The sequence below is a fragment of the Zeugodacus cucurbitae genome, chromosome 4 (assembly GCF_028554725.1).
Source record: "Zeugodacus cucurbitae isolate PBARC_wt_2022May chromosome 4, idZeuCucr1.2, whole genome shotgun sequence".
Lineage (NCBI taxonomy): Eukaryota > Metazoa > Arthropoda > Insecta > Diptera > Tephritidae > Zeugodacus > Zeugodacus cucurbitae.
The window spans coordinates 43777477-43803264 of record NC_071669.1 but is presented as its reverse complement, the minus strand read 5'-3'; the positions used below and the strand labels follow the sequence as shown (position 1 = coordinate 43803264).

At 34.5% G+C, this 25788-nt stretch overlaps 2 protein-coding genes across 6 annotated transcripts; both read right to left on the bottom strand.

Annotated features, from left to right (window-relative positions):
• Positions 1 to 1710: 1710 nt before the first annotated feature.
• Positions 1711 to 2921, bottom strand: LOC105221178 (carbonic anhydrase 6-like). Its single transcript, XM_029046195.2, has 3 exons — positions 2463 to 2921; positions 2166 to 2393; positions 1711 to 1986 (listed from the first exon to the last, which is right to left on the bottom strand). The coding sequence occupies exons 1-3, from the start codon at positions 2796 to 2798 to the stop codon at positions 1711 to 1713; spliced, it is 840 nt and encodes a 279-aa protein (XP_028902028.2). The 5' UTR covers positions 2799 to 2921.
• Positions 2922 to 4310: 1389 nt separating this feature from the next.
• On the bottom strand, positions 4311 to 24046 carry LOC114805345 (carbonic anhydrase 1). 5 transcript variants are annotated; one of them, XM_054229211.1, is made up of 6 exons: positions 23840 to 24046; positions 22665 to 22995; positions 12041 to 12088; positions 6364 to 6776; positions 6051 to 6278; positions 4311 to 5294 (listed from the first exon to the last, which is right to left on the bottom strand). In XM_054229211.1, exons 2-6 carry the CDS (start codon positions 22717 to 22719, stop codon positions 5043 to 5045), a joined length of 996 nt encoding a protein of 331 aa, XP_054085186.1. In that variant the 5' UTR covers positions 22720 to 22995; positions 23840 to 24046; the 3' UTR covers positions 4311 to 5042. The 5 variants fall into 5 exon arrangements, with proteins under 5 accessions (XP_054085186.1, XP_054085184.1, XP_054085185.1 ...); XM_054229209.1 differs by having other exon boundaries at positions 22665 to 22975; positions 23840 to 24039; XM_054229210.1 differs by having other exon boundaries at positions 22665 to 22972; positions 23840 to 24037.
• Between the last annotated feature and the right edge of the window lie 1742 nt (positions 24047 to 25788).

Genomic DNA, 25788 nt, shown 5'->3' with positions numbered 1-25788 from the left:
CGCCAATCACAATTGCAGACTGCTGAGGTTTCGCAACACTTCCGTTAGTTATATGTAATTCCACTGCAACCAATAATAGTTTTGAAATAACGGAACACAAAGGAAGATAAGGATTTTTTGAGATTCGTTGAGGTTTAGTTCGGGCAACGATGAGGCTTTCTTTTTATGACATTTCCAACAAAAATTCTATACTTACTTTAAGAAAAATACTTTGAATTTATTTCAGATTTACGAGTATCAGAGATGTGCGTATTTGGGTAATCCTCTTTCAATGCCAGTCTCATTAGATATAAACTTCATCTTAGAAAATCTGAGAGATTTCCCGATGTTTTCAATAAAAAATAGCCGCAAACTTCGAGATCCACATGTTCGATTTCTGGAGCCTCGAAAAGTTACAGTCCGATTTCGATGATACGGGATATGCCACACTATAAATGCAGTATTTGTGCAAAGTTCTGTTCCGATATCTTCACTAGTGCTTACTTTATATATTTTAAAGTAAACTATTTAGACCGGCTTCAAAGTTCTGATATATGGGAAGTAGGCGTGGTTGTGAACCGATTTGGCCTATTTTCAAAACATATCATTAGGATGCCAGGAAAATATTATGATCCGAATTTCATTGAAATTGGTGGAGTAGTTTTGTATGGGAGTCTTTGTTGATAAATAAACCGTAATTTTTTCCAAAATTATGCTTTCTTTTGTATACAGCAGTTTTATTTATTATTATAGTAGTTTTGTTTAGCGAAATCACAAAAGCTTAATGGTTCAAACAGCGATAAACAATTAACGAAAATATATTATTAATATATTAATTACAATTTAATTTTCATAAATACTGAGATCTTAATAAAAAGCTTTTGGTGAGACCGCCTTATATTCTCTCTGCTAGACGGTTCGGCTATTACAAAAACAGAGTTGCATTCATACGTTTATCAAGCTAACCTTTCAGTTTCTCATAAACTTCTTCCTATACCGAATACCTCACATACATATGTCTTATATTAATAACAAGTAAGGAAGGGCTAAGTTCGGCTGTCACTGAACTTTTTATACTCTCGCAATCTATTTATTTAATTTTATTAATATAACAAACAATATGGGTCACATATTCGGTACGCCCATTTAAAATTTTGTATATCATTTTGAGTGAAATTTAAGATTTCTGGTGGTTTTCCTTACTGAAATAAAGCATAGTATTCATCATACCTTTGTATTTACATCCAAATATGCCCCTTCATAATGCGATCATTCATACCAAATTTTACTTCCATTGCTTAATTAATGGCTTAGTTATATGTAGCTCTTTATATGTTTTCGGTTATCGCCGTTTTGTGGGCGTGGGAGAGGCCCATCCGCCCATCTTCGAACTTAACCTTCTTAAGGTGCCAAGAAATACATGTACGTGTTCATCAAGATATCTAAATTTTTAACCAAGTTACAGCTTGCAAGGACGGACGGGGAGACAGACATCCGGATTTGAACTTTACTGGTCATCCTGATAATTTTGATATATACATACATATATCTAACTCATTTAATTTTCGGACTTACAACCTATAAAACTATAATACTCTCTTTAGCAACTTTGTTTCGAGAGTATAAAAATATTTTGGTAGGCTTCGTATTCAATTCACAATAAGCGTTGCAATGCATAATTAGAAATAAGAATGCATTAAAATTCTCGCAATCGTAAAATATTTCTTTTGCTTAAGCTATGATATACCTAGCAGATGTGATCAATGTGGTAATCAAAACCGAAAATATGCCAATACAAATTTGGATTTCGGCAGGCTTCCACGTAGCTGCCACACCAACTAAATTATCCACAAATGGTACAGCACTGTGATAAATCGGGATTCCGCTGTCTGGGTCTTCCAAAATAAACGCATTAAACACCGTGCGATTACTAAGCGGCAACATATGATGCTGACTATAGATCATTGGTGACATATCGTACGCTTTGAGTTTTCGAAAAATATCCACCTAGACGGAAAGATGTAGGGGAAAAAATATAGACGAATGATCAGCAGAAATAAGTAAGAGCTACACAAATAATTAAAATGAAATGACAACGTAAAGTCTGGAGCTCAGCGTTAGTTTCGCCTACTTACTCCAGACATAACTTACTTATTGGGGTGTATTTGCAAACCTATACCCCATACCTGATTTTCGGAAATTTCAATTGGATCATTAAATTCAATCCATGTAACATCCTCATCGCATAGCATCGTGGTCAATGTACCCGTATAGGTGTAATAGTCATGAATATCATACGAAATGAGGTCCCACAACTTTAGTGGACCGCGAATTTTGGCCACAGCACCGGGTTTGATAACATCCTCTAAAGCCTTCATAAATTCATAATAAATATTTTTGTCAAATTCCGTCACCTAAAAATAAAAGAGTGAAAAAGCACAAATTTCAAACTTGAACCAACCATTGAACAGTAAATGATGTACCTTATAGTGATAGGCTAACATTGCAATACCGTTATTTACGCGGGCTGCTTCGAAGTATGTGGGATATTTGTCATTTCTGAAAGCCAGATGCAACTCAGCTGGAAAAAAGACAGAATTGGTGTGATTCACACTTTCGAATGTGTCATTGCCCAGCCAGTGAAAGTATATATGTTCGAGAAGAAATTTCCCCTCGAGCGGTCCACCGGATATATATGGTTCACCATTGTCATATTGGAGCTCTAAAAAAATGGTGTCTCCATTATTTATCAGTTCAGCAATTTTTGGTTGATCCTGAAAGGACCCCATTGCGAATGGCTCGTAAGTTCGATTAATCATGTCCACAGTGTTGATATTTAATGGAGAAGGATATTTGCCAGGACACTCGGCAGATTCTGTAAAATAATTTATACTGAATCATCTTGTGGTTTGGAATATAAATAATAATAAGTTAATAAGCAATGCAATTAAGGTTTTTTTCGGATTTGTTTGATTTGTTAATGTGGTTGGTGCATTCTGCATTCTACACCGACCTTTAATAGCTGCTGAATTGTAATTTATAGTCTAACGGCTGATGTTAGAATAATTATTATTCGTAATTTTTTACCTTCAACAAGTGGTGTAATTTTGTTAGCTGAGTTTAAGTAACCGGAACAACCCCATACTAAAGAGTTTTTTAATAGACGACCGCTCTTTTAACATATCACTTTAGTAAGCTTCGCCATTCCATCATGGAAAGATGTAAGATTCAACAACGAGTCGAAATTATTAAAATTTATTACCAAAATTCGGAGTCCGTGGCTATAACTTTAAGACCGCTATAAACAATTTATGGTCGTCATAATCGTCCTGTCAGATCAACAATTGAGCGTCTAGTTGAAACGTTTGAATCCACAGACTCATTACAAAATTTTCCCGTCCCAGTGAGACAAAGAAGTGTTCGTAGTGTCGAGAACATTGCTGCCACTAGCACATCAATTCAGGAAGACCCAAATCAGTCTCTCACACGTCGTTCTCAAATGTTGGGCATCTCTGTGACGTCGTTGTGTCAAATTTTGCGGAAAGATCTTGGCCTACTTCCTTACAAGATCAAATTGACGCAAAAACTGAAGCTGCTTGACCACCAGAATCCTCGTATACTCGTGAATGACCCGGACTTTCATCGAAAAATCATCTTCAGCGATGAGGCTCATTTCTAGCTGAATGGCTTCGTCAATAAGCAAAATATTCGTTATTGGTTAGGCAGCAATCCACACGTACTCCACATTGCATCCCGAAAAAAATTACGATTTGGTGGGGTTTATAGGCCGGTGGCGCCAGTGGCCGTACTTCTTTCGTGATGATCAAGACCGGCACTTTACTGTGAATAGGAATCGCTACTGCACAATGATAACCGAATATTCTTTGCCTGAATTGAATGATATGGATTTGGACAATATGTGGTTCCAACAGGACGGCGCTACAAGCTACAGCGAATGTCATCATAAATTTATTGAAAATCAGTTTTGGTGAACGTGTTATCTCACGATATGGCTCAGTCAATTGACCGCCTCGGTCGTGCGATTTGACGCCGTTAGACTATTTTCTATTTTCTACGTCTATGTCTGAAGAACTTTGTACGAATATCGTTGACGGTATTTCGGATATTTATCATTTTAAAATTTTTACATTCAAAGCTTTAATCTATAAAGATTCTTATAAACAAAACGAATACTTAAAATTCGGAAAAAAATTTGGTTTTATCTTAACAATTTCTCTTATAAATTATTATAAAATGCAATTTAAATATAATTTGAAATATACTATAATTTTAAAATACAGATCCTTATGGGTACATATTTCAAATTAACGTAATCATTAGATGATATGTGAGCAGTGAGAATACTGTTTTCAATTAATTATAACTAAAATACATAAACTACATATGCTCGCGAGCACTTAATTAACAATTTGAGACCTCTGAAGTCTGATGCTTAATTTTCTTCAGACCTTTTGTAATTCTAACTTTAGTAATTTCGCAAGCATCGAATTAGGCAAATAATAATTTATATATGCTGGCCATCCAAATGTAGTTGGCAATAAAACTTATATAATGTTATTCCATTCCGTTTAACCCATTAACCGCCAAAGTAAAATGAACAGCGTAATTTTTGCAAAATATTTATTTTACTATTGTTTACAATCAAAATAAACACTTAAGTATGAAAAACAAAAAAATATAATATTTAGGTCCCCTTGTAGGGGGGTGTACTTAAATTGCGATTTATTCATTAATAATATTACAAGTATAGGTACAAACAACAAAATAAGATACATAAATTAACAATTATACATGTAGATCAATAAAAAAATAATTAAATTGTATGCTTGCCTTTATAAGCGTTCACACTGATAAATTATAACCCACTTTGTGACAGATATTGTTGATATTCTCACCTAAATTTAGCGCACCGTGTATGCCGTATTAAAATAAATGGAACCAAACAACAATACTTTGAAAAGTTTTACAAATACCCTCAATATTTTTGCTGTACCTGATCAGGAACAGCGGCGCCAATTGGGTTAAGACGTATTACTATTTGTTCAGGCAGTTGCAAACAAACTCAACAAAAGCATTATAGCTATGACACCGACTCCAAAAGGCTTCATCAACGTTGCCCCGCCTACCAAATTATCTACAAAAGGTATAGCACTTGCCGGCTGTTTGGTGCGATTACTTGGTTTTCTCAAAGTAAGCGAAGAATAGACGGTGCGATCATTAAGCGCCTGAAGTGGACGGTAATTGTGGGTCATTGGCGAATTGTCGTGAGTGTAGAGATGACGGAAACGTTCGATCTGAATGAAAAATAAAGGAGAGTGAGAAAATAAAGATAATAAATTATGGAAAACAATAAATTCAATAAACAATGAGAAAAATCAATTTATTGGTCTTCCAATGGGTTCATTAAAAATCTGTAGACACTACAAAAATACTTAGTTCAATTGAAACATCTCAACTTTAAATCAGGTAAAGTCTTCTTTACCATTACGAATTACAAGTCGTCAGATCAACTTCAATTATCTCAGCCCTCTATTGGACTTTATGCCGAACATATTGGTCGAATTGTGTGTTCTCTTAATAAAACTATAACAAGAAATTGAAAGAGTATAAAATGTTCTGTTGCACCCTTACTCAATTAATATTAAAAATATGCACACTCAGAAAGTTGAAAGAAAGAAAGAGCTTGTAAAATTTCAATTGAATAGTAGTTGAGTTGTAAACCATGTTAGGGGCATTACTAAACCTTGAAGTAGTAAGTTAGAGTCATAAAACGACCCCTCAGATGAGTACCACTCTCATCCATTAAGATTTTTTCTTACTGAAACCAATAAATGGAATTGTATGATTCTCCCAAGAGATCTATACAAATCTTGTGAAAAAACAAGATTTGGACACAGTCCGTAGTACAAATTATTTGAAGAGGAACATGAAAGTTTTGCAATAAGCTCAGATGCATTTACATAACTATCTATATCTTCATAACGGTCTCTATATTGATCTATATAATATTTGTATTAACCTATAGTTTATAGACAAATATGTTAACTAACCTGATTAGCAGAGATATGTACTGGCTCTGTAAAATCAATCCAAGTCACATTCTCACTACAAGGGGGCGTAGTCAGCGATCCTATATAAGTATAATAATCATCAATTTCAATGTTAACGAAATCCCAAAGGGTTGGTGGTTCACGGAACGTGGCCACTGTATCTGGTTTAACAACATGCTCTAACAGTGCCGTGAACTCTTTATACGCGGAATTATCTTTTCTTGTTATCTAAAAATGTAAAATAAAATGTAAGTAAAAAAATAAAAAAATATTAATATGAAACTGAAAACTGCTGAACAAATATATAGAGAACCTTATAGAAATACGCCGAAACCGCTACACCATTACTATGATTTGCCGCTTCGTCGAATGTGGGATACATGGTATTCCTGAAAACCATATGCAATTCTGCTGGAAAAGAGACATTGTTGATGCGATCCTCACTGCCGAATGTGTCATTATCGCCCCAATGAAAATGGAACTGTTCAAACACAAATTCACCAACTAGTGGACCACCCGATAGAGTTGGACGTTCTTCGGCGTACTCAAGATGTACGATTACAGTATGACCGTTATTTAATATTTTAGCGCTAATTGGCTCCGAACCAAAATGATCAGCAACTATTGGCGAATAAGTTCTTCTAATCACATTGACCGAATCAATGTTTATGGGACTTTGGTGCTTGCCACTGCAGGTGTTAAACTTTTCACCCCAATGATTGGGTCCTATAAAAAATCAAAAATTAGTTAAGATGTCAAAATGCGTGGCCCCAACTAAATATGCATTTTTCAAAATTGCTCAAATTGCAATAACATTTAACAACTCTAAGTATTTGATCGAGAGGATTCTTCGAATATGCTCAAGATGTATCTCCAATAAAGTAGAAAGTTTTAGTTCAAACAGTTTGAGTAACTCTGAGCCGAACTGTTACTCTCTGAAATTGCATTACTCGATTATTACAAGCGGTATTTCCGTCCACTCATCCGTGGCTGTTGTTTCCGTTTCATTGGGGAGGGTTTTTAGGTGGTTGCAATCTTCCAATTAATTTTTGTATGATAAACTTAACATTATTCACTTAACATCTGTACGTACTTTACTGACCGCTGCAGGGTTATTTTTCAAGTTGATATAGAGTTATGTATATACATTTTTAATCACATTGCATATCAGTTGTCTCTTAAATGCGATATTCCATTTCCAAATCGAAATTCCGCTAATTGAAAATTAATAGTGAACGAATTTATAGCAAATCCGACACGCTTAGGATACGTTTAAATGCTAAACTAAATACATACCGTGCAATTGATTAACTATCCAAACAGTTCTGACAAACAGAATATTTTTTAAAAAAGTTGAATTCAAATAAAAAAATCAAATTCAATTTTGAATTCTATCCGATTCGTTTAGTTTATAATATATACATCAATATCCAATGAAGATGTCGGAACAAAACATTACACAAACACTGTATTTGAGATGTGACCACAATAATTTAAAAATTATCGAATTTTCCAGCCCCATATATGGAACATAAGGATCGCAGTGCTTGTAACTAGATTTTTACCGCAATTTTCGGTAAATCTCTTAGAAATTATAAAGAAATTCAAAGGGGATGTGTTTCTTATAATAGTGTGCCTCTGTGCCCAAAATGGGTAAATTTGGGTCACAATTTGTTCCTGATTCCAATATATATTAGTGTTTTCAAACAACTGTTGGGATTTACACGATATATACCGGTTAATATGTGAGACATTTTAGCAAAATTAAGTGAGCGTATAGTCTTAGTCACTTCTCCGACCTGCTGAATGGCAGTGAGAGTACAACACCAGGAGATGGCGAACCCGATCCCCCAATCGATGACGATGGAACAGATGTTCCATTACCCGACCATGAAGAAATTCGAATAGCAATTACCCGCTTGAAGAACAACAAAGCAGCGGGGGCCGATAGATTACCGGCAGAACTATTCAAATACGGCGGCGAAGAACTGATAAGGTGCATGCATCAGCTTCTTTGCAGAATATGGTCGGAAGAAAGCATGCCTGACGATTGGAATCTCAGTGTGCTCTGCCCAATCCATAAAAAGGGAGATCCCACAATCTGCGCCAATTACCGTGGGATCAGCCTCCTAAATATCGCATACAAGGTTCTATCGAGCGTACTGTGTGAAAGACTAAAGCCCACTGTCAACAAACTGATTGGACCTTATCAGTGTGGCTTTAGACCTGGAAAATTAACAACTGACCAGATATTTACCATGCGCCAAATCTTGGAGAAGACCCGTGAAAAGAGGATCGACACACACCATCTATTTGTCGTTTTAAAGCTGCTTTCGACAAGGACAAGACGAGGACAAGACGAAATATCTCCTGTCATCAAACAAACAGTCAGCTCATTCGCGTCTTAACTCTATTGACAGTCATAACTTTGAAGTTAAAGATAATTTCGTATACCTGGGCACCAGCATCAACACCGATAATAATGTCAGTCTTGAAATCCAACGCAGAATCACTCTTGCCAACAGGTGCTACTATGGACTGAGTAGGCAATTGAAAAGTAAAGTCCTCTCTCGGCGACCAAAAACCAACTCTATTCTTGCTCATTATTCCCCATCCTATTTTATGGTGTAGAAGCGTGGACGATGGCAACATCCGATGAGACGCCACTAGGAGTTTTCGAGAGAAAGATTTTGCGGAAGATTTAAGGTCCCATAAACATTGGTAACGACGAATACCGCAGATGAAACGAGAGCTGTATAAGTTAGTCGACAACATTGACAAAGTTCAGCGAATAAAAAGACAGAAGGAGACAAAAAGAAAAACGAATGGAAGAAGAAATTTCCGACCACAAGATGCCACATGTTGGTTTGTATATAAAACCCTCTGCTCTGGCATTATTAACCGGACTACCTCACCAAAAAGCAAATTTTTGATATTGCGAAATTTGTACATACTTTTGGTTTTATTTTAACAATTTCTTTTATAAATCACGAAATTAAAATACCGATCCTAATGGGTACATATTTCAAATTAACTTAATCATTAGATGGTATGTGAGTAGTGAGAATACTGTTTTCAATTAATTATAACTAAAGTAGCACGAGTTTATATATATGCCTGTACTTATGTACGCGCGAACTTAATTAACAATTTCATGATTATGTGCATCTTCATATGTATGTTATTTGTAGTATACAATTTAGGGGTTATTAGGGTGGGTCCTAAAAAACTAATAGGGTGATATTTTGTTAATTTCAATTCCCTCAATCGACAACACCACGGTCAAAGACATTCGCATTCACATTTTGCGTCCATTAGGAGACGATTGAGGTTCATAGCACTTGGGTCACATTGATTTCAATTTAAATGCCTTGAGTATCACCACAAAAAAAATCGATATTGCATAAAAATAATTTCAATTCATTTCAGTGCATTAAATTGACTTAGAAATAAATATTATCAAATTAAAAATTGAGAATTCGAAAACCTGATACATAATTTTCTTCTGGCATTTTAGGACCACCATAATGTTCTTATGTACAAAAGCACCCCAACAAATTTGTCCACATGTAATACTTATACTTTGGTAAGCGTCGAATTAGGCAAATAATAACTGTTAATACATACTGGCCATACAAATGTGATTGGCAATAAGACTTATATACTGTTATTTCACTACGCTTAAGAAAAGTTAGCGATTGTCATTCACACAGCGGTAAACAAGCTCAACAAAAGCATCACAGCTATAACACCGAGTCCAACTGGCTTCTGCAGTGCTGCTCCGCCAGTCAAATTATCGGTTGCTGGCGTCTTGGTGCGATTACTTGGTTCTCTCAAAGGAAGCGAAGAATAAACGGTACGATCATTAAGCGGCTGTAGTGGACGGTAATTGTGGGTCATTGGCGAATTGTCGTGTGTGTAGAGATGACGGAAACGTTCGATCTGAATAAAAAAATATAGATGAATGAGAAAATAAATATAATAAATTATGAAAAATAATAACTTGAGGTCAGCGAGGAATTTTATTAAGGATGTGATTCGTTGACTCGATAAAAATTCATCCTTTGACAGAAAATTTAACAAATCATGATTTTGTTAGGAAAACTTTAAACAACTCCATTATAAGCTCTCTTTGAAAATTGGGATTATAAGCAATAAAAAAATTGTTAGATAATTACAAACCAACTTATATCTTTTTTAAGGTTAAGTGGTATTTTTCAATTCAAACGTTTTGGCACATGAAATTTCGTTTGAAACAAAAAAATTTCACACAAATATTCAATATTTTTATGCATTTAAAATGATCCGGGTACTTATTTGACAGAATGTATACAGTCTCATTAGAAGTAATAAATATCGTCGATTTTATTTATCGATTATTCTCAGACTATTCGCTTTGGGAAACTGACAACTATTTGAAGTTGTATCTTATCCCCTTTTTGGTATAGGTACTGCCTTTTAAGAATATTTTTATGAAGAATATATGTACATATATGTATAAGTATCTAAGGTAGAGTTCTTAACGGGAGCATTCTTTAAATAATTTACTGCCAGAAACTGGTTCATAATCGCATATTTGATTCAATGAAGGAGTAGGAGGAATGCACTTTCTTATTCATGGTTTTAAAGTGCGTTCAGGCTCTTGAGATGATCCGACGAGAATTGTTCTGAACAGGTAAGAGAAATTAGATTTACAAGAGTAGTGAGTGAGAGAACAGTTTATATTTTTGACGGGCAGTTATAGTGGGCAACCTAACTAGCCTTGCTTGTCCTATATCTTTTATATGGACCTAGAGTTCATTAACGTGTACAGAAGGGATCGACAATAATACCATAATTTGAACTCGAATTTGTTAAGTTCTATTTAAAACTACCAATTAGGTTGTCATGTGATTCTAACCTGATTAGCAGAAATATATACTGGTTCTTTGAAATCAATCCAAGTCACATCCTCACTACATGGTGGCGTGGTCAGCGATCCTATATAAGTATAATAATCGTCGATTTCAGTGTTAACGAAATCCCAAAGGTTCGGTGGATAACGGAACTTGGCCACTGTGTCTGGTTTGACAACATGCTCTAATAGTTCCGTAAACTCATCATACTCAGGGTTATCTTTTCTTGTTATCTAAAAAGTAAAACATAAATGAAAATAAAACATTAAAATGAAACTGAAAATTGGTGAATAAATGTATGATGAACCTTATAGAAATACGCCAAAACCGCTACACCATTACTCTCCTTTGCCGCATCATCGAAGGTGGGATACTTGGTATTCCTGAAAACCATATGTAGCTCAGCTGGAAAAGAGACATTGTTGATGCGATCCTCACTGCCGAATGTGTCATTATCGCCCCAGTGAAAATGTAATTGTTCGAAAACAAATTCACCAGCTAGTGGACCACCGGTTACGGTTGGTCGGTTTTTATACTCAAGGCGTACGACCACTGTGTGGCCGTTATTTACTATTTCAGCGCTAAGTGGCTGTGTACCAAAATTGTCAGCAATTAGTGACGGATAAGTTCGTCTTATCACATTGACCGAGTCAATGTTTATGGGACTTTGATGCTTGCCACTGCACGTACTATACTGTTCACTCCAATGTTCAGGCCCTAGGAAAAAAATTAAAGTTCATTCATTCATTTTCGATGAAAATTTGTATTTTCCGTTTGGTTAATTTAAAATATAATTTCATCTCAAGTTTTGTTCGAGTTCTGTTTTTATTTTCGCCCAAATTATAATATCAAAAATTTTCAAAGAAGTAGGTATCTCTCAAATGTTCAGGTTTGATGCTGGGGAGTTGAAGTTTTGACAGTTTTATATTATTGATTAAGTGCAGCAGCTGTGATATAAGCGTCGAAATATTTAATCTTAAGCTTTCTGTTTCCTTATCAATCAGCCAGACAGCTTTTCTTGCATATATAATTTAAAAAAATCTGTACCCACATTCTGGGCAGAGTTATATTTAGTTCATTTGCTTATTTACTCACCCATAGCTCCATTGTAGGCGAACTCATTTGCCAACGTCACTCCACAAACTGTAAAAAGAAGTACAAAAAGCGCGAGCATGTGAGTATTTTTTAGTTAAATAGTAAAGTGTGCGCATTTAATTTGAAATTTTATTTGCCGTTATTATTGAGAGAGTGATAATTTATTACGCTTGCAGACGTCCGACGACAATTTGATGAAGTTGTTCGTTAATTGAAAGCTCAATTAACTATAAGTTGTGGCGGTTGCAAGTAGCATGCGCCATCAAAGTGCTAAAATTGCTGTTCAATGTTAAATCGAATTGTTTGCAGTGTCTTCTATTTTTAGGCTACATGTCCGTCTCGGCATTTATTTAATTTGTTTATTATGAGAACTGAATTAAATTTGCAAGATTCATTTCCAAAAATATCCCAAAAATTTCATTGTGATTGATAGATTATTTACATGCCATCTCTAAAATTAGATTTCTTAGTATATGTTCGAAAGTCATATTGATACAAGGTATTATATCAAATTATCTAATATGGGTAAATACGATGTGAAACAAAATTGATTTGAAGACGTTTTGGTATACTTCTTTTTCTAATCAATTGAGGGGACTTTCTTCTTTCAGTGACAGGCTTGATTTCTTTCAGTACTTTCTACTGCGGAATTATTAAGTTTCTATATTTGAATATAGTTCGAGGTTAGGTATTCGATTTGAGTATTTAGGTATTTAGAATCCTCGGTAGAATCTTCAAAGTTTGTCAAAGCCGGAGTGAGGGTTTTTTAAAAAGGTTACAAACTTTATTCCCGATGTGTTACTGCACTGTTAATGGTTCTTGATCCAATGGATCAAAATAGTTCCAACACAGTAGGGTTTATGTTAGGTAAACGAACTTTTAGATCGGGTGGAATATTCTCTGGTAGAGCAATTATACTTTAGTAGCATACTCCGAAACAAATCTAGAAAATATGTAGTCGCTCAATGTGCACACAGTGAAAAATCAACTCATCTTATCAAATGGGTCTACATAGCTAACCGATCTGCGTGTCGCTGTGAAAATAATTATTCTAATTACATTAGCTGTACGCGCGCTTCAACTCAAACGAAAGTTAAATATAATCATCAAATTTCCAACAGACATGCGACAGTTTCTACGCTCATGCCATTGCCTGGCGGTAATGATTTTGCAAAAATTTAATCGTCGGTATTACATTTTTAGCGAAATTCAAATAATCATACTCACAAACATATTTATTTACAATTACTTGTGTGTATTATGTAACTCCGAGCTGTCAACGGCAGGCGGAAACGATTGAAATCGAAATTGAACGTTTTATGTAAACAGTATTATTAATAGCACGTATGATCTATAAACTTAAAACACACATACAGTGAGTGGAAAAAGTAGGCAATAGGCGCAATAATGGCAATGACGCTTAAATTCTGATACTAGATTTGTCGAGCTGGATAAATGATTGTCAAACGAAGGGTTTAAAAAGTTTAAGAACTTGGAATTCTAGCAAGTAAGGAAAGGCTAAGTTCGGGTGCAACCGAACATTTTATACTCTCGAAATTTATTGAAGAAATTTTATTTACGTAACACACAAATTTACCCACATATTCGGCATAAAGTTTAATAGAATAACGAAAATCGCCATATATAGATATGAGGGCTGCGGTAATTCCTGAACCGATTTTATTCATTGTCACCAGCAAGGTACACTATACCCCAGACTATACGCTCACTTAATTTTGCTAAGATATGTCACATATTAACCAATACATATATGCGGAATAAAGTCTACCGTATTTTTGAAAAACCTATAATTAGATATATCGGAGCTAGGAGATGTTATGACCCGATTTTAATAATTTTTGGAACTGAGAAGAAAACAATTTTTTCTGAATTACATTAAATTATCTGAGAGATTTAAAATTTATCCATAAGCGCTGAGTTCAACATGTTCGATATGTGGGGCCTTGAAAAGTTATAGTCCGTTTTCGACAATTTTTCACAAGTGAAGCCAGAGATGACATGCACTATTTGTGTAAAGTTTTATTCCGCTACCTTCATTGGTTCCTTATGTACACATTATAAAGTGAAGGAATCAGAAGGAATTCAAAATTGAGTTATAAGGAAAGTAGTCGTGGTTGTAAACCGCTTTTGCCCATTTTTTATCCATGTTATCAGGGTGTTAAGAAAATATTATATACCGAATTTCATTGAAATCTATCGAGTAGTTCCTGAGATATGGTTTTGACCCATAAGTGGGCGATGCCACGCCCATTTTCCATTTTGTAAAAAAATCAGAGTGCAGCTTCCATCTGCCATTTCTTATGTGAAATTTAGTGTTTCTGACGTTTTTCGTTAGTGAGTTAACTCACTTTTAGTAATTTTCAACCTAACCTTTGTATGGGAAGTGGGCGTGGTTATTTTCCGATTTCAACTATTTCCATGGTGTGTGGTGGGGTACTGGCCTGGGCTTTATTGGTTTACGAGATATATACAAATAACCGATTTGGTGGCGGGGCCACGGCCACTTCCCCAAAAAAATGACATCCAAATATACCACTAGTGCGATCCTTTGAACCAAATTTTACTTTTAGAACTCTATTTATGGCTTAGTTATGACACTTTATGTGTTTTCGGTTTTTGCCATTTTGTGGGTGTGGCAATGGTCCGAGTTTGCCCAACAAAGCAACCCTCTCACGGTCCCAAGGAACATGTGTTCCAAGTTTCATTAAGATATCTCAATTTTTACTCAAGTTATGCATTGCACGGACGGACGGACGGACAGATAGACATTCGGATTTTGACTCGTCTCATCACCTTGATCATTTAGTTTTATGACTTACAAATAACCGTTGTGTGAACAAAACTATAATACTCTCTTAGAAACTTTTGCTGCGAGAGTATAAAAACATTTGGCATAATTTTGAAAACATTGGAAATAAACTCCTATGTTCCTTTCATTTTCGGCGTCATGAACTTATATAGTTTTTCGGTCAAGGCACTTTCATATATGGAAGAAAAAAGACGACGATCAGATAATTTAGCAGATCCTATATATAACAAGATATTCGTATATTGGATATCAATCCTTTGTGATATCCATTTATTTAAAATACCAGAAATACCAGGGATAAATACTAATATGTCTTATAGATATCGGTGCTTATGCGGTCACGTAATGCTTCCCAGAAAAAGAGTCAGGTTGAGTTAAATGAAAAACAATGAAATATGCGGTTGCTCTTAATGTACTGATTTTCACTTCCGTGTGCCAAAAGGGGTTATACTTCAGTTATATCACATAGTTCAAGAACAATATTTTAGATATTCTACCTATGTTTGTATATCGTTTTAAATCCAACGGAATATCAATTAAATAGTAATTGATCCCCTCCTAATGATTATCTTAATTATAACACACCCATGTAAATAATAACTGGTATGGAAATTAACCGGTGGTTTCGTAATATAAAAATCTGTCTACAATTGAAATAACAACATAAACTTGCGACGATTTATTTTAAACAGAAAATATAATCGATTGGGAAAATATGCATTTAGTTATTTATTCCACAAATTTGTATGTAGATTCAGATTTTTTAATATTATTCGACGAATTGCCATGAATAATTGCATATAAATACAGAATTTCATAGCTAGGATACACAAATTGAAGTGAATTTCTCACTATTAAAGTATTTGAGAAATTTATATTCTTAGAAAATGTAGAGTCAAATGTCAGTTGAAGCGGGTGGGTTTCCAACGCAATGGATGATGTCGGCCGTCCAAAGTTTTTTCTATAGAGATTTCTATTAAGCACTCATTAGTTCTAGAGTAGTCTTACAATCTAACATTTTGTTATTTGGGATATTTGAATAGTAGTAAGATCATCGGTTACAAAAAAACACGGGTTCTGAACGCTACAAGAGAATGTTTTTTCATTTCAATAACTTTCCTTGACCAAATTAATTTTTTTGATCACATATATTCTATATATTATTTATACTTCATTCCAAGATGGATACAATTGTCCAGAATATAAGACAGAAAATATTTGTCCATTTGTGCTTTATGTTAACTATCGTGCCTAAAACGTAAATTCAATATTTAAATAATTCCACAGACATGTCTCGTGCGCAATATTGTTGCATTCAGGCAAACAGATTTTGACTCGTGAAAATATTTACCCAAAGCCGTATTTACTTGTGAACAAAAACAGGGGTGTGAATGCGCGAAATTGTCTGGATTGGGCACAGAAAGTGTAAAATTTAATATTTACTTGAAGATAGCACAATTTATGGACGGACTTTATTATATATATGTACATATGTATATCGAACGTATGGTTCCTTCTTCTTCTTCTTAACTGGCGTAGAAACCGCTTACGCGGTTATAGCCGAGTCCACAACAGTGCGCCACGTATCACGTATATATAGTATATAGGCTGAGGTGATTCCTGAACCGATTCACTCATTTTCATCACCAACATACATTATATCTGAGAGTATATGCTCACTTAATTTATGAGCTATATGAGAGTTGGTACTGGGTTTGTATTTGAAACTTAATGACGTCGGTTGGAATTAATATAACTAACAAGTCACCGGTTTTAGCTTTTATAATAAGTAGTGGGTATTGTTTAGTGATTAGTATTTGAGTAATTTTAATATTTTATTTATTTATATAATTATCGATAATTCTGTGAGTAATATCGATGAATCACTTCTCTCACTACGAATATGTATATATTAACTCTTTATTATTGTTATTTATCAACAAAGTAATATTCGGAAATTGTGGAATTTTTTCATACATACCCAATTAGCTCTTCATTAGCAATCAATTACATTACATTATTTCCGATTTTTTTATGCTTCTGTTTTGTTTGGCAGAACATTAAATATTTTTTCTATAAATTGACTGCGTCATAATTGGGCCATATAGGTATGTATGTACATTTGTGGACTCATCGAATAATTATGTGGTAGATATAGCATATCGCCACAAATGAGTGTGCAAATAAGTATGCGCTTTTCGCTGTTTGATTTCCACTTAAGTGTTAAAATCAACAAATTCCAACTAAATGCCACGAAATATATTTATGTATGTACATATGTATGTGTATATATGCAAATGTAACAATAGTGAAGTGTTATGCCGCTGATTAATAAACGCTTGTCAAGGGAATGCTAAGCGGATGTGTAGCGTCATCGATGACTTTTTTCTGCGTTGGGAATATTTTTGAAGTGGGAATATTGACACCATTGTGCTTTTATCTACATTTTTATATAAATATGTGTGCATGTATGTATGTGTGAATGTCAACGTAATTGTTTGGGTATTTGAAATTATGTAAAACTGTTGATGACTACCGTTATTTGTAATTTATTCTGTACAACTGTAATTGGTAGGTAATTTTATGGTACTTATGGTATGTAATTATTAATGTCGCCGCTCTCGACTATAATTCGCCTGACCTCTTTTGGATTTCCTGACGAAAGTTTTCAGAAAGAACCAAGGAAATAGTACTATTATTTATTTATTTATTTGTATTTTATTTTATATTTAATTATATTATTATTATATTTATATAATATTTCAAAAAGCATTTATTACTTTGAAGAATATACATACATAAGTATTTAGCCTAACGACAACAAGCGAAATTTCTGTTGACAAATCTTTATCCACTTATATACCATAGGGGACTACGAACAGTACTCCAGCTACCATATTCTCCAGGCTTGAGAAAGGGCGATTCAATTTTTGTTCCTGAAGTGGTTAATTTTACTAACCGAATGGAAATTTTAATCTAAAGAGGAGCCTTACCGAATCGCTGGGATCAACCTTTTACTTAGAAAAGTAAAGAAATTCTAAAGGTTATGACAGTGAATTTTAAGTTTAGTGAGACATTGGTGTGAATTTAATTATCTTTTCTTCTCTCTTCATTATGAAATAGCTCAATAAATTTTAGAGAATAATCTACAGTGCCAGCGATTTTGAAGGTCTGAAGTAAAGTATTGTAAGTCATAACGCGATCCTCAAAAATTATATCTAGAACTGTGAAATTACATTCTAGGCACTTTTTTTTTTCAATGTTTCTTTATTTATTGAATCTGCTTTGTTTAAAGCCTAACAATAAGTATTAAAATCTTAAATCTATTTACAACTAAGTAAGCTCAAGAATGTGTTTGAGCTTTTTGGCAGAACGTTGCTCTTTAGTAGGCAGGTAGATCTCTTCTTTTTAAACGAGTTTGAGTGGAATGTACCAAAGCATTTGCCAATGGGTTTGGATGTTCACGAAGTTTAGAAATATATTTCTTTCTGCTGTACTCTATTTCCTTCTTTACCATAGGAATGTCAAGATCCTTATGGATATTTTCATTACGCATGTACCATGGTGAACCCGTTATTGTTCTAAGCATTTTAGATTGGAATCTCTGAATTATATCAATGTTGGTTGCACAGGTCGTACCCCACAGTTGAATACCATACATCCAAATCGGTTTTATGATTGCATTGTATAACAGGACTTTGTTGTCTAGGCTAAGTTTAGAATTTTTGTTTAGAAGCCAATTTAAATTTGCTGCTCTTAACTTCATGCAAGTTACTTTACTAGCTATATGTTTCCGCCACGTAAGCCTTCGATCCAGATGAATCCCAAGATAAGTTACTTCATTCGCTTGGGGTACTAATACATTGTTTATTTTAACTGTCCGACATGTTTCTGGTCTTAGAGAAAATGTAACATGCTTGCATTTTTGCTCATTAATTTTTATACGCCAGTTGGCTAGCCATTCTTCGACACAAGTTAAGTGCTCCTCTAATACTCTTGATGCTCTAATGGGGCATTTGTTTCGGCTTACTATGTCTGTGTCATCCGCAAAAGTGGATGTCAATACGTTATTTGCTATTGGAATGTCTGCTGTATATATTATGTACAGAGTAGGGCCTAATACACTGCCCTGAGGTACACCGGCCCTTATTGCTCGTTCTTCTGATATAAAATCTGCTACTTTAACTGTAAATTTCCTATTTCTTAAATATGACTCCAATGTTTTATGCAATTCGTAAGGTAAAACGTTTTTGATTTTCCATAAAAGGCCTTCATGCCAGACCTTATCGAACGCCTGAGCTACATCGAGAAAAATAGCTGAACAGTACTCTCTGTGCTCGAATGCCTTCCTGATTTCGTTTGTAATTCTATTCACTTGCTCTACTGTGCCATGTTTAGCACGAAACCCGAATTGGTGGGTTGGTATTATATTATTTTCATGGAGGAAAGGAGACATTTTTGATAGTAAAACTTTTTCGAATATTTTGGCACTTTTTTAAAATCTATCCACCTTAATCTGCGAAATATTTTCGAAAAAATCGTTTCTAGCCTCATAACAGTAACATCGTTTGACTGACAAAGTGCAGAGCGGCTCATGCAAAACAGTTTAACTCCGAACAATGCACTCTATTTGCAAGTTTCGAATATACATATGTATGTATACCCATACTCGTTGCTGACCACAACAACAGCTGTGTTGTTGTTCAACACGCAACGCGAAGCCGCCAAAGACCGATCCATTGCCCTTAGCAACCTCTTGCTCTTGCTGTCTTTTATTACCAGCATTTATCTGTCGCTGTTGTTCGTGTTGTTTTTGTATGTTTCGTGTTTCTAATTGCGAAATTCGCGCTAACTGCAAATCGTAGATTGACCAACTGTCTGGATGACTGCATTCTGATGGTCAGAAAGACACTGCCGACTAGATTAGTCCCAATCAAAGCGGATTATTTGACAAGCATACAAACATGCACGTGTAAGTATGTATGTATATGTATGTTTGTATTTTTACACATCTTCTTTACAGGAAAGGTCGAAAATTGGCTAACGCAAATAACATTGCCTGACACTGGCACCGTCGACTGTGACCATTATTGTGACTGTGACAACGATTGCGTATCTGGGATCGTGTTAATTGGTATCGTGCAGTGAATGCGGAAAAATACTCGTACTCCTTTCTCTAGCTGCGAGTTGCGTCTGTGCGTTGTTCCGCTTTTCGACTGGTCCATTGGTCAATGGCCGGTGGTCAGTGGCACCGGTTTGCATCTACATAAGGTTTTATGAATATTGAATCGCCTATCGTTGGAATAAATATTATATTAAATCAAGAATTCGAATGCATCTATTCCATGTAGTCTTCTATACATATGAAGTACTAAATAACACTAACGGTTGTTTTTGATTTGAGGTTAGGATCGAAAAACCTTAGTGTTTTTTTTTAAGGAAAAGTAATGAAGGTATTCCAGGCCGAGAGCAAATGGCACTGGTTGAGTCGCTATGAGTCGTCGCAAACAGTGGCCAAACCAGGATTGACGCTCAAGAAGGTTTTGCCATGTGTTTGGTGGGATTGGGATGAAATCATCTAATATGAGCTGATATCCTACTTCCAAACTCTTAATTAAGTCCTATATTTTCAACAATTACAATGTCTGAAGGAAACAATTGTCCAGAAGCCGCAATATTGGGTCAATAGGAAAGGGGTTGTGTTCCATCAGGACAACGCAAGACCACACACACATGGATAATGAGTTACCAGGAGCTCGGGGAGCTTGTTTGGGAGGATCTTATGCATCCAGCTTACAGTAAGGACCTGACAGCAGGTGATTACTAGCAACAACAACAACTAGCTGTTCCTGTCATTGGTGAATAATTTTTTTCGTAAAAAATTCGCCTAAAGAGAGGCTTGTAAAAAGCGACAGTCTCAGTTTCTTGTCAATAAAGACAAGGGATTCCAAGATAGTGAAATTATAATGAAATCTTTCATATATTAACAAAACGGGATCATTCTGACTATGTTAAATATAACTTTCAATTTATAGTAATGGATTTCTTCATATATTGTATCCCGAAGACTACCAAACAAACACCCTTTACAATAAGTAAGTACATTCTTTTCCACACGAAATGTGCGTTAAATCAATTATCTCAATTTGTAAAGCAGACATTAGTTGAAACAGTTTTTTGGCAGTTTAATTTATTCTTAAATTAAGACACTTTATCGATTGTGCGTTTTTAATCGATTTTTTTCTTCTTCAACTCAATTATTTTATTACTTTGGAGACACATACGATTGATACGAAAGTGCTGACTCAATTTATGCTACGCACATTAGGGTGTCTATTATCAACGAATTTTAAACTGTTTAATTTGTAATAAGCCCAAAGAAGAAAATTAGATGCTCTTAAAATGTGCAAGAAATAAATTCATTCAGAATTCATTATAATTGGGCTAGGGAAGATCTGAACACATTTTATAGTTTTTGGTTTATTCAACAGATTTTATGAGACATTTTACATATTGATTATTGACGAACAACTAAAATAATAACTAAATTTTTTTCAAGAATATCTGTCATACTGAACGATATTTACAGAATGAGGGCAACAAGACGAATAATTATTTACAGGGTGTCTTCTAAAAGGCTGTACCGACCAGAAATTGTGATTATCCAATTTGTGCAAAAATTCCTATAGAAAGGTATATTACTCACTTAGAAAGGTTTTCTATAAATTATAGATCCATCTAAAATAGAAAACCTTTTTCCATGGGCAAGTTAATACAATCTACTTCTTTGTGGAAACGTTTATATCAATATCAAATTGTGCGTTTCGGTCTCATTGAAAATTTAGAAAGGGATACTCCTTCATACACCTCTTACATAAAAATTATGCTCTCAAGGTATGATTTGAGGTTAGGTAGTGGATAGGGAGTTTGCCTAAAATTATAGGGTTTTTACTGTTCAAATTTTTTAACAAGAAAATACATATTAAGGAAGTAGATAGACTGTCTGGACAATGCATTTAATATTCTGTTTTAGTCTGAAGACACTAAGTCTGAAGACACTTATTTATATATATGTAAGAATTCATAAAGACTAAAGTTTTTTAGATGTATGTACGCACGTATCATCCATGCTTGAAAATTACGCATCAAAAGGTCAAAAGTCACCTAATATTAACTATATTATGGCGGCGACCAATTAAGTGATTAATTTGGAAAAAAAATAAGACAATTCTGAATTAAAAGAATATGAATAGCATAGCTCTTATGCTCTCGAGAACCTGTATCATTTGGCCTTATAGTATAAGCGAATTTTGGGCATCGAGTGGAACGATGCGGTGGAGCCATTTCTCAAATGTTATTATTTTTCTTTTTAGGTGACCTTCGCGATTTTAATGACTTGAAAAAGTAATCAAAATGACACAGTTAGGGCTAGCATTAAATGTAGGTCCACAGATCATTTCTGTGGTTACTCACAGGTGATTTTTTAACGCAATAAATCTCAACATTTCTGCACAATTAAGGTAATATTTACCTTACCCATTAATGTAGACCGAGTCTGCTTGACCTACGTTGATTTATGTATGGTAGATTTCAAAGAAGATGCGCTAAAAACAAGTACTTTTAGTCATTAATTTACACTGGCTTTAGTCGTAAATTTATTTTGAGCTAATTTTGTTTACCACCAATGAGGATTATTAAGTAGATTATTAAGTGAACCTCTGCCAGCGTCATTATCAAATGTGTAATTAAACATACATACATATATTTTAATAATTTGATTTTCTCTCAACTTACCATTACAGCAAATTAAAGCGATCAACGCCGCGGCATTTAAATTCAAAGTCTGCATTTTGTTAAGAAAAACACACTTTTTTCTTCAACAGCAGCTGAAAGATACGCGCTCAAAATTTCCAGACAAGTAATTTAGGTTGACTTTTACCGCCGTTTGTTTATTTGTTTTAATGACACCAAGTTTTGACGGTCACTCACGCACACAACGCGAACACAAACTATGTAGTAGCTCAGCTGTCGAGATTGCAATGCGTTTGCGGCTTCTCTGTCTCTGTTTAACCTAAAGTTGGCTTTTAGCACACTTTGTTGTTCTGCTAGAAGACAATAAACACAGCTGTAAGTATTTAAAAATAACTGCCATCAAATACACACACACATAGAGTAGCGTCTGGGCAGACAAACAAACGCAGACTTCAAAGTCTAGCGCCGCGCGAAAGCCAAGGAGCTCTGTAAGACAAGACGACAAACAGGCACGCAGTGATGGACGGACGGACTTGCAGGTAAGCTCAGCGTCAAAACAGACACCAACTGTGCAACGTAATTGTGACGGACTTTTATGTTAATTTTTTTTTTCGCACAACAACAAAAACAATGGCAGCCTACAATGGTTGTAGGAAAAAAAAAAATCCGTATTTTTAGACTCCTTTAATGTTAATGAATGGCGAATTCGCTAAAAATTTTATTTTTAATAATTTTCCGTTTACTTTTCTAGATACATATAATATGTAAATATGCATTTATGTAGGTGAAGTGGTTGCCTGCCTGCTGTCGCCACTGTCATATAGCTGTCTATAAATGCCGTTATTTGGTTTTGCTATTATGGGGGAGCTCACAATTGGACAATTATTATTGACTCTGTTTGTTTGCCTGACACTGATTGATTCCAACAACAACATAATACAGTGAGCCGTAAATCATTAAGTTAATAAGAGTTCACACAATTTTCCGTTCGATAAAGGAATTTTCCAGTTTTTATTTTTTTAATATTTAATGTTTTTTTTTTTTCAAATATTTATATTTTTGTTCGAAAGTACGATAAATTTATTATTATTAGAGTCGGTGCAAGTATATTATTATTTCAAAGAATTTCTTTTATATTTATTAATAAGAGTTTAGAAAATATTTTTAAACCACAAACAGCTACTTTATTTCACAACCTTGAGTTGGTATGTACTAACCACTTAAAAATTTCGTTGTCGCTTACAACCACTCACTTAGTGTGTTGAAATTTTGGAAAATTTCTTTTTTTCGCCTAATTTGAACAAATTTTTTATTGCCCAAACTCAAACCGTTATAGCTGTGGCCACGAACTGTCGAACTGTTCACTAAGAGGCGCGCTTCAATAGTGAACTGAAATGGTTAAGCGCGCGACCAGCTTGAGTTAGCGTAAGCTGGTGTACAAAACAGCTATCTAACACACAAGCGCACAAGCGACCACATTCAAACTCTACAGAAAAAATAAACAAAACAATAACAACAAAAAAATGAAATGAAAGCATAACAACAACGACATGTACGACGATAGCAATGGGGCATACCATAGTGAGCCATAAGTCAGCTGGGGCGTTTAGACTTTGGAAGGCGTTGATGAACTTGTCAAACTGATGGTTTATCGATGGTAATGCCCGACGATGCATACAAACATACTCGTATGTAGATTAAAATTATGCGCAACGCTTGTGCTTGAGGTACTGGCAGGAAAGTATTTAAAACAGAAAGACAACATTTTCCTGAAAGAAAAGGAGGATCACATGAAGATTAATTGGTTTAGGAAAGTTGTACTTCTCTTTACAAAAAATTAAATAACTTATCTAGAGTAAATGCTCTTGGAAGTTCTGTTTAAAATATATTTTTATTAAAACTTAGCGTTGCTTTAGAGGGTCATCCTATTTACTGGTTGTAGACAAAAATTCTAAAAAATTCTTAAAAAAGGCCGTCACTTGGGATGATCCCCTTAACTAACCTTATTGGAGTTTACAAGTAAGTTTGACTATTAATAAAATAACCGCGATGGATATCATACATAGCTGAATGAAATTAATACAACACATCTGCACATTATTGAATTTCTTGATTTCTTAACCTAATTTAAAATGTTCTTTTCGCAATACCATTCTGCAAGACTAGGATCAACAACCAATTTTGTACAACAAAATCAATTTATTTCTTTCTGAAATACATCATCATCATCTGGTAACAAGGGCACATATGTACTTATATCACATATAATCAAGACCGATACATTTCAAGATGAATCCAAAGGGGATTTTATGCCATGTCCATTAGAAATAATCAGTTTAATCTTAGTAGATAAACTTCTATATTCTGCTGTCAAATAAACAGACAGATTTGACCCACATAAAAAAATTAAGATAAATGATCATTGGTAATGTAATAATACTCCCCACCTACGTATGTCTTAGAGTTTTGTATGGTTTATAATTATGACAACACAGTGTAAACAAGTCAGAGATCCGTTAGCAAAATAAGGCTTTTAGGGTACGTCTCCAGGTACATTCAAGGATAAACCTAGAGTTCGATGGTTTTTACAAGACATTCAATTACAATTTAAATATACAACTGAAGATTATCCCAGTTGTTAAAATGTCAAGAGAGTAGTTTTCATATTAGATTATGCCCCAATACTGATTTTCATATATAACATGATATAACCCAATAAACATTGGAATTGAAATTCTCCAACGTTGGTGAAAATATTAATTTTCTATTTCAAGTTCAATATTTATGCAATTTGAAAGACAACATTTTCTCAAATGTTTCTCCAAGGCTATTTCTCAAATCTGTTCCCATCATTTTATAATTTGACCATTTTCTCGTTGCATATTTGAGAAAATGTTGGAAATTTTGCCTTTTTCAAATTGAGAACAAAGAAAAATGTGGATTTTTGTTTGATAATGTTTATGTTATCAAATTAAAATGCATTTGAGGAAAACTGTTGAAATACTATGCTCAGAATACACCAAAGTAACCAATATAGTATCGCTCTTAAAGTTAAATATGTTCATATGTTCTCTGTACATATTCCATTATTAAAATGTACAATTTACTAGAATGGTCTTGAAATTAACTTTAGTTCACCGCAAAGTGAAAGAGACAGTCAACATCC

What these genes read in the sequence shown, in the direction of transcription:
- LOC114805345 (XM_054229211.1), bottom strand. Translation starts at nt 22,719, where the DNA reads ATGCAGACTTTGAATTTAAATGCCGCGGCGTTGATCGCTTTAATTTGC. An exon ending in TTTCGGCGTATTTCTATAAG is followed by an intron (nt 6,279 to 6,363) that starts GTTCTCTATATA and finishes TTACATTTTTAG; the next exon opens with ATAACAAGAAAAGATAATTC. An exon ending in TACATATCTCTGCTAATCAG is followed by an intron (nt 5,295 to 6,050) that starts GTTAGTTAACAT and finishes TTTTTCATTCAG; the next exon opens with ATCGAACGTTTCCGTCATCT.
- LOC105221178 (XM_029046195.2), bottom strand. Translation starts at nt 2,798, where the DNA reads ATGATTAATCGAACTTACGAGCCATTCGCAATGGGGTCCTTTCAGGAT. An exon ending in TGTTAGCCTATCACTATAAG is followed by an intron (nt 2,394 to 2,462) that starts GTACATCATTTA and finishes TTTTATTTTTAG; the next exon opens with GTGACGGAATTTGACAAAAA. An exon ending in TTGAAATTTCCGAAAATCAG is followed by an intron (nt 1,987 to 2,165) that starts GTATGGGGTATA and finishes CTTTCCGTCTAG; the next exon opens with GTGGATATTTTTCGAAAACT.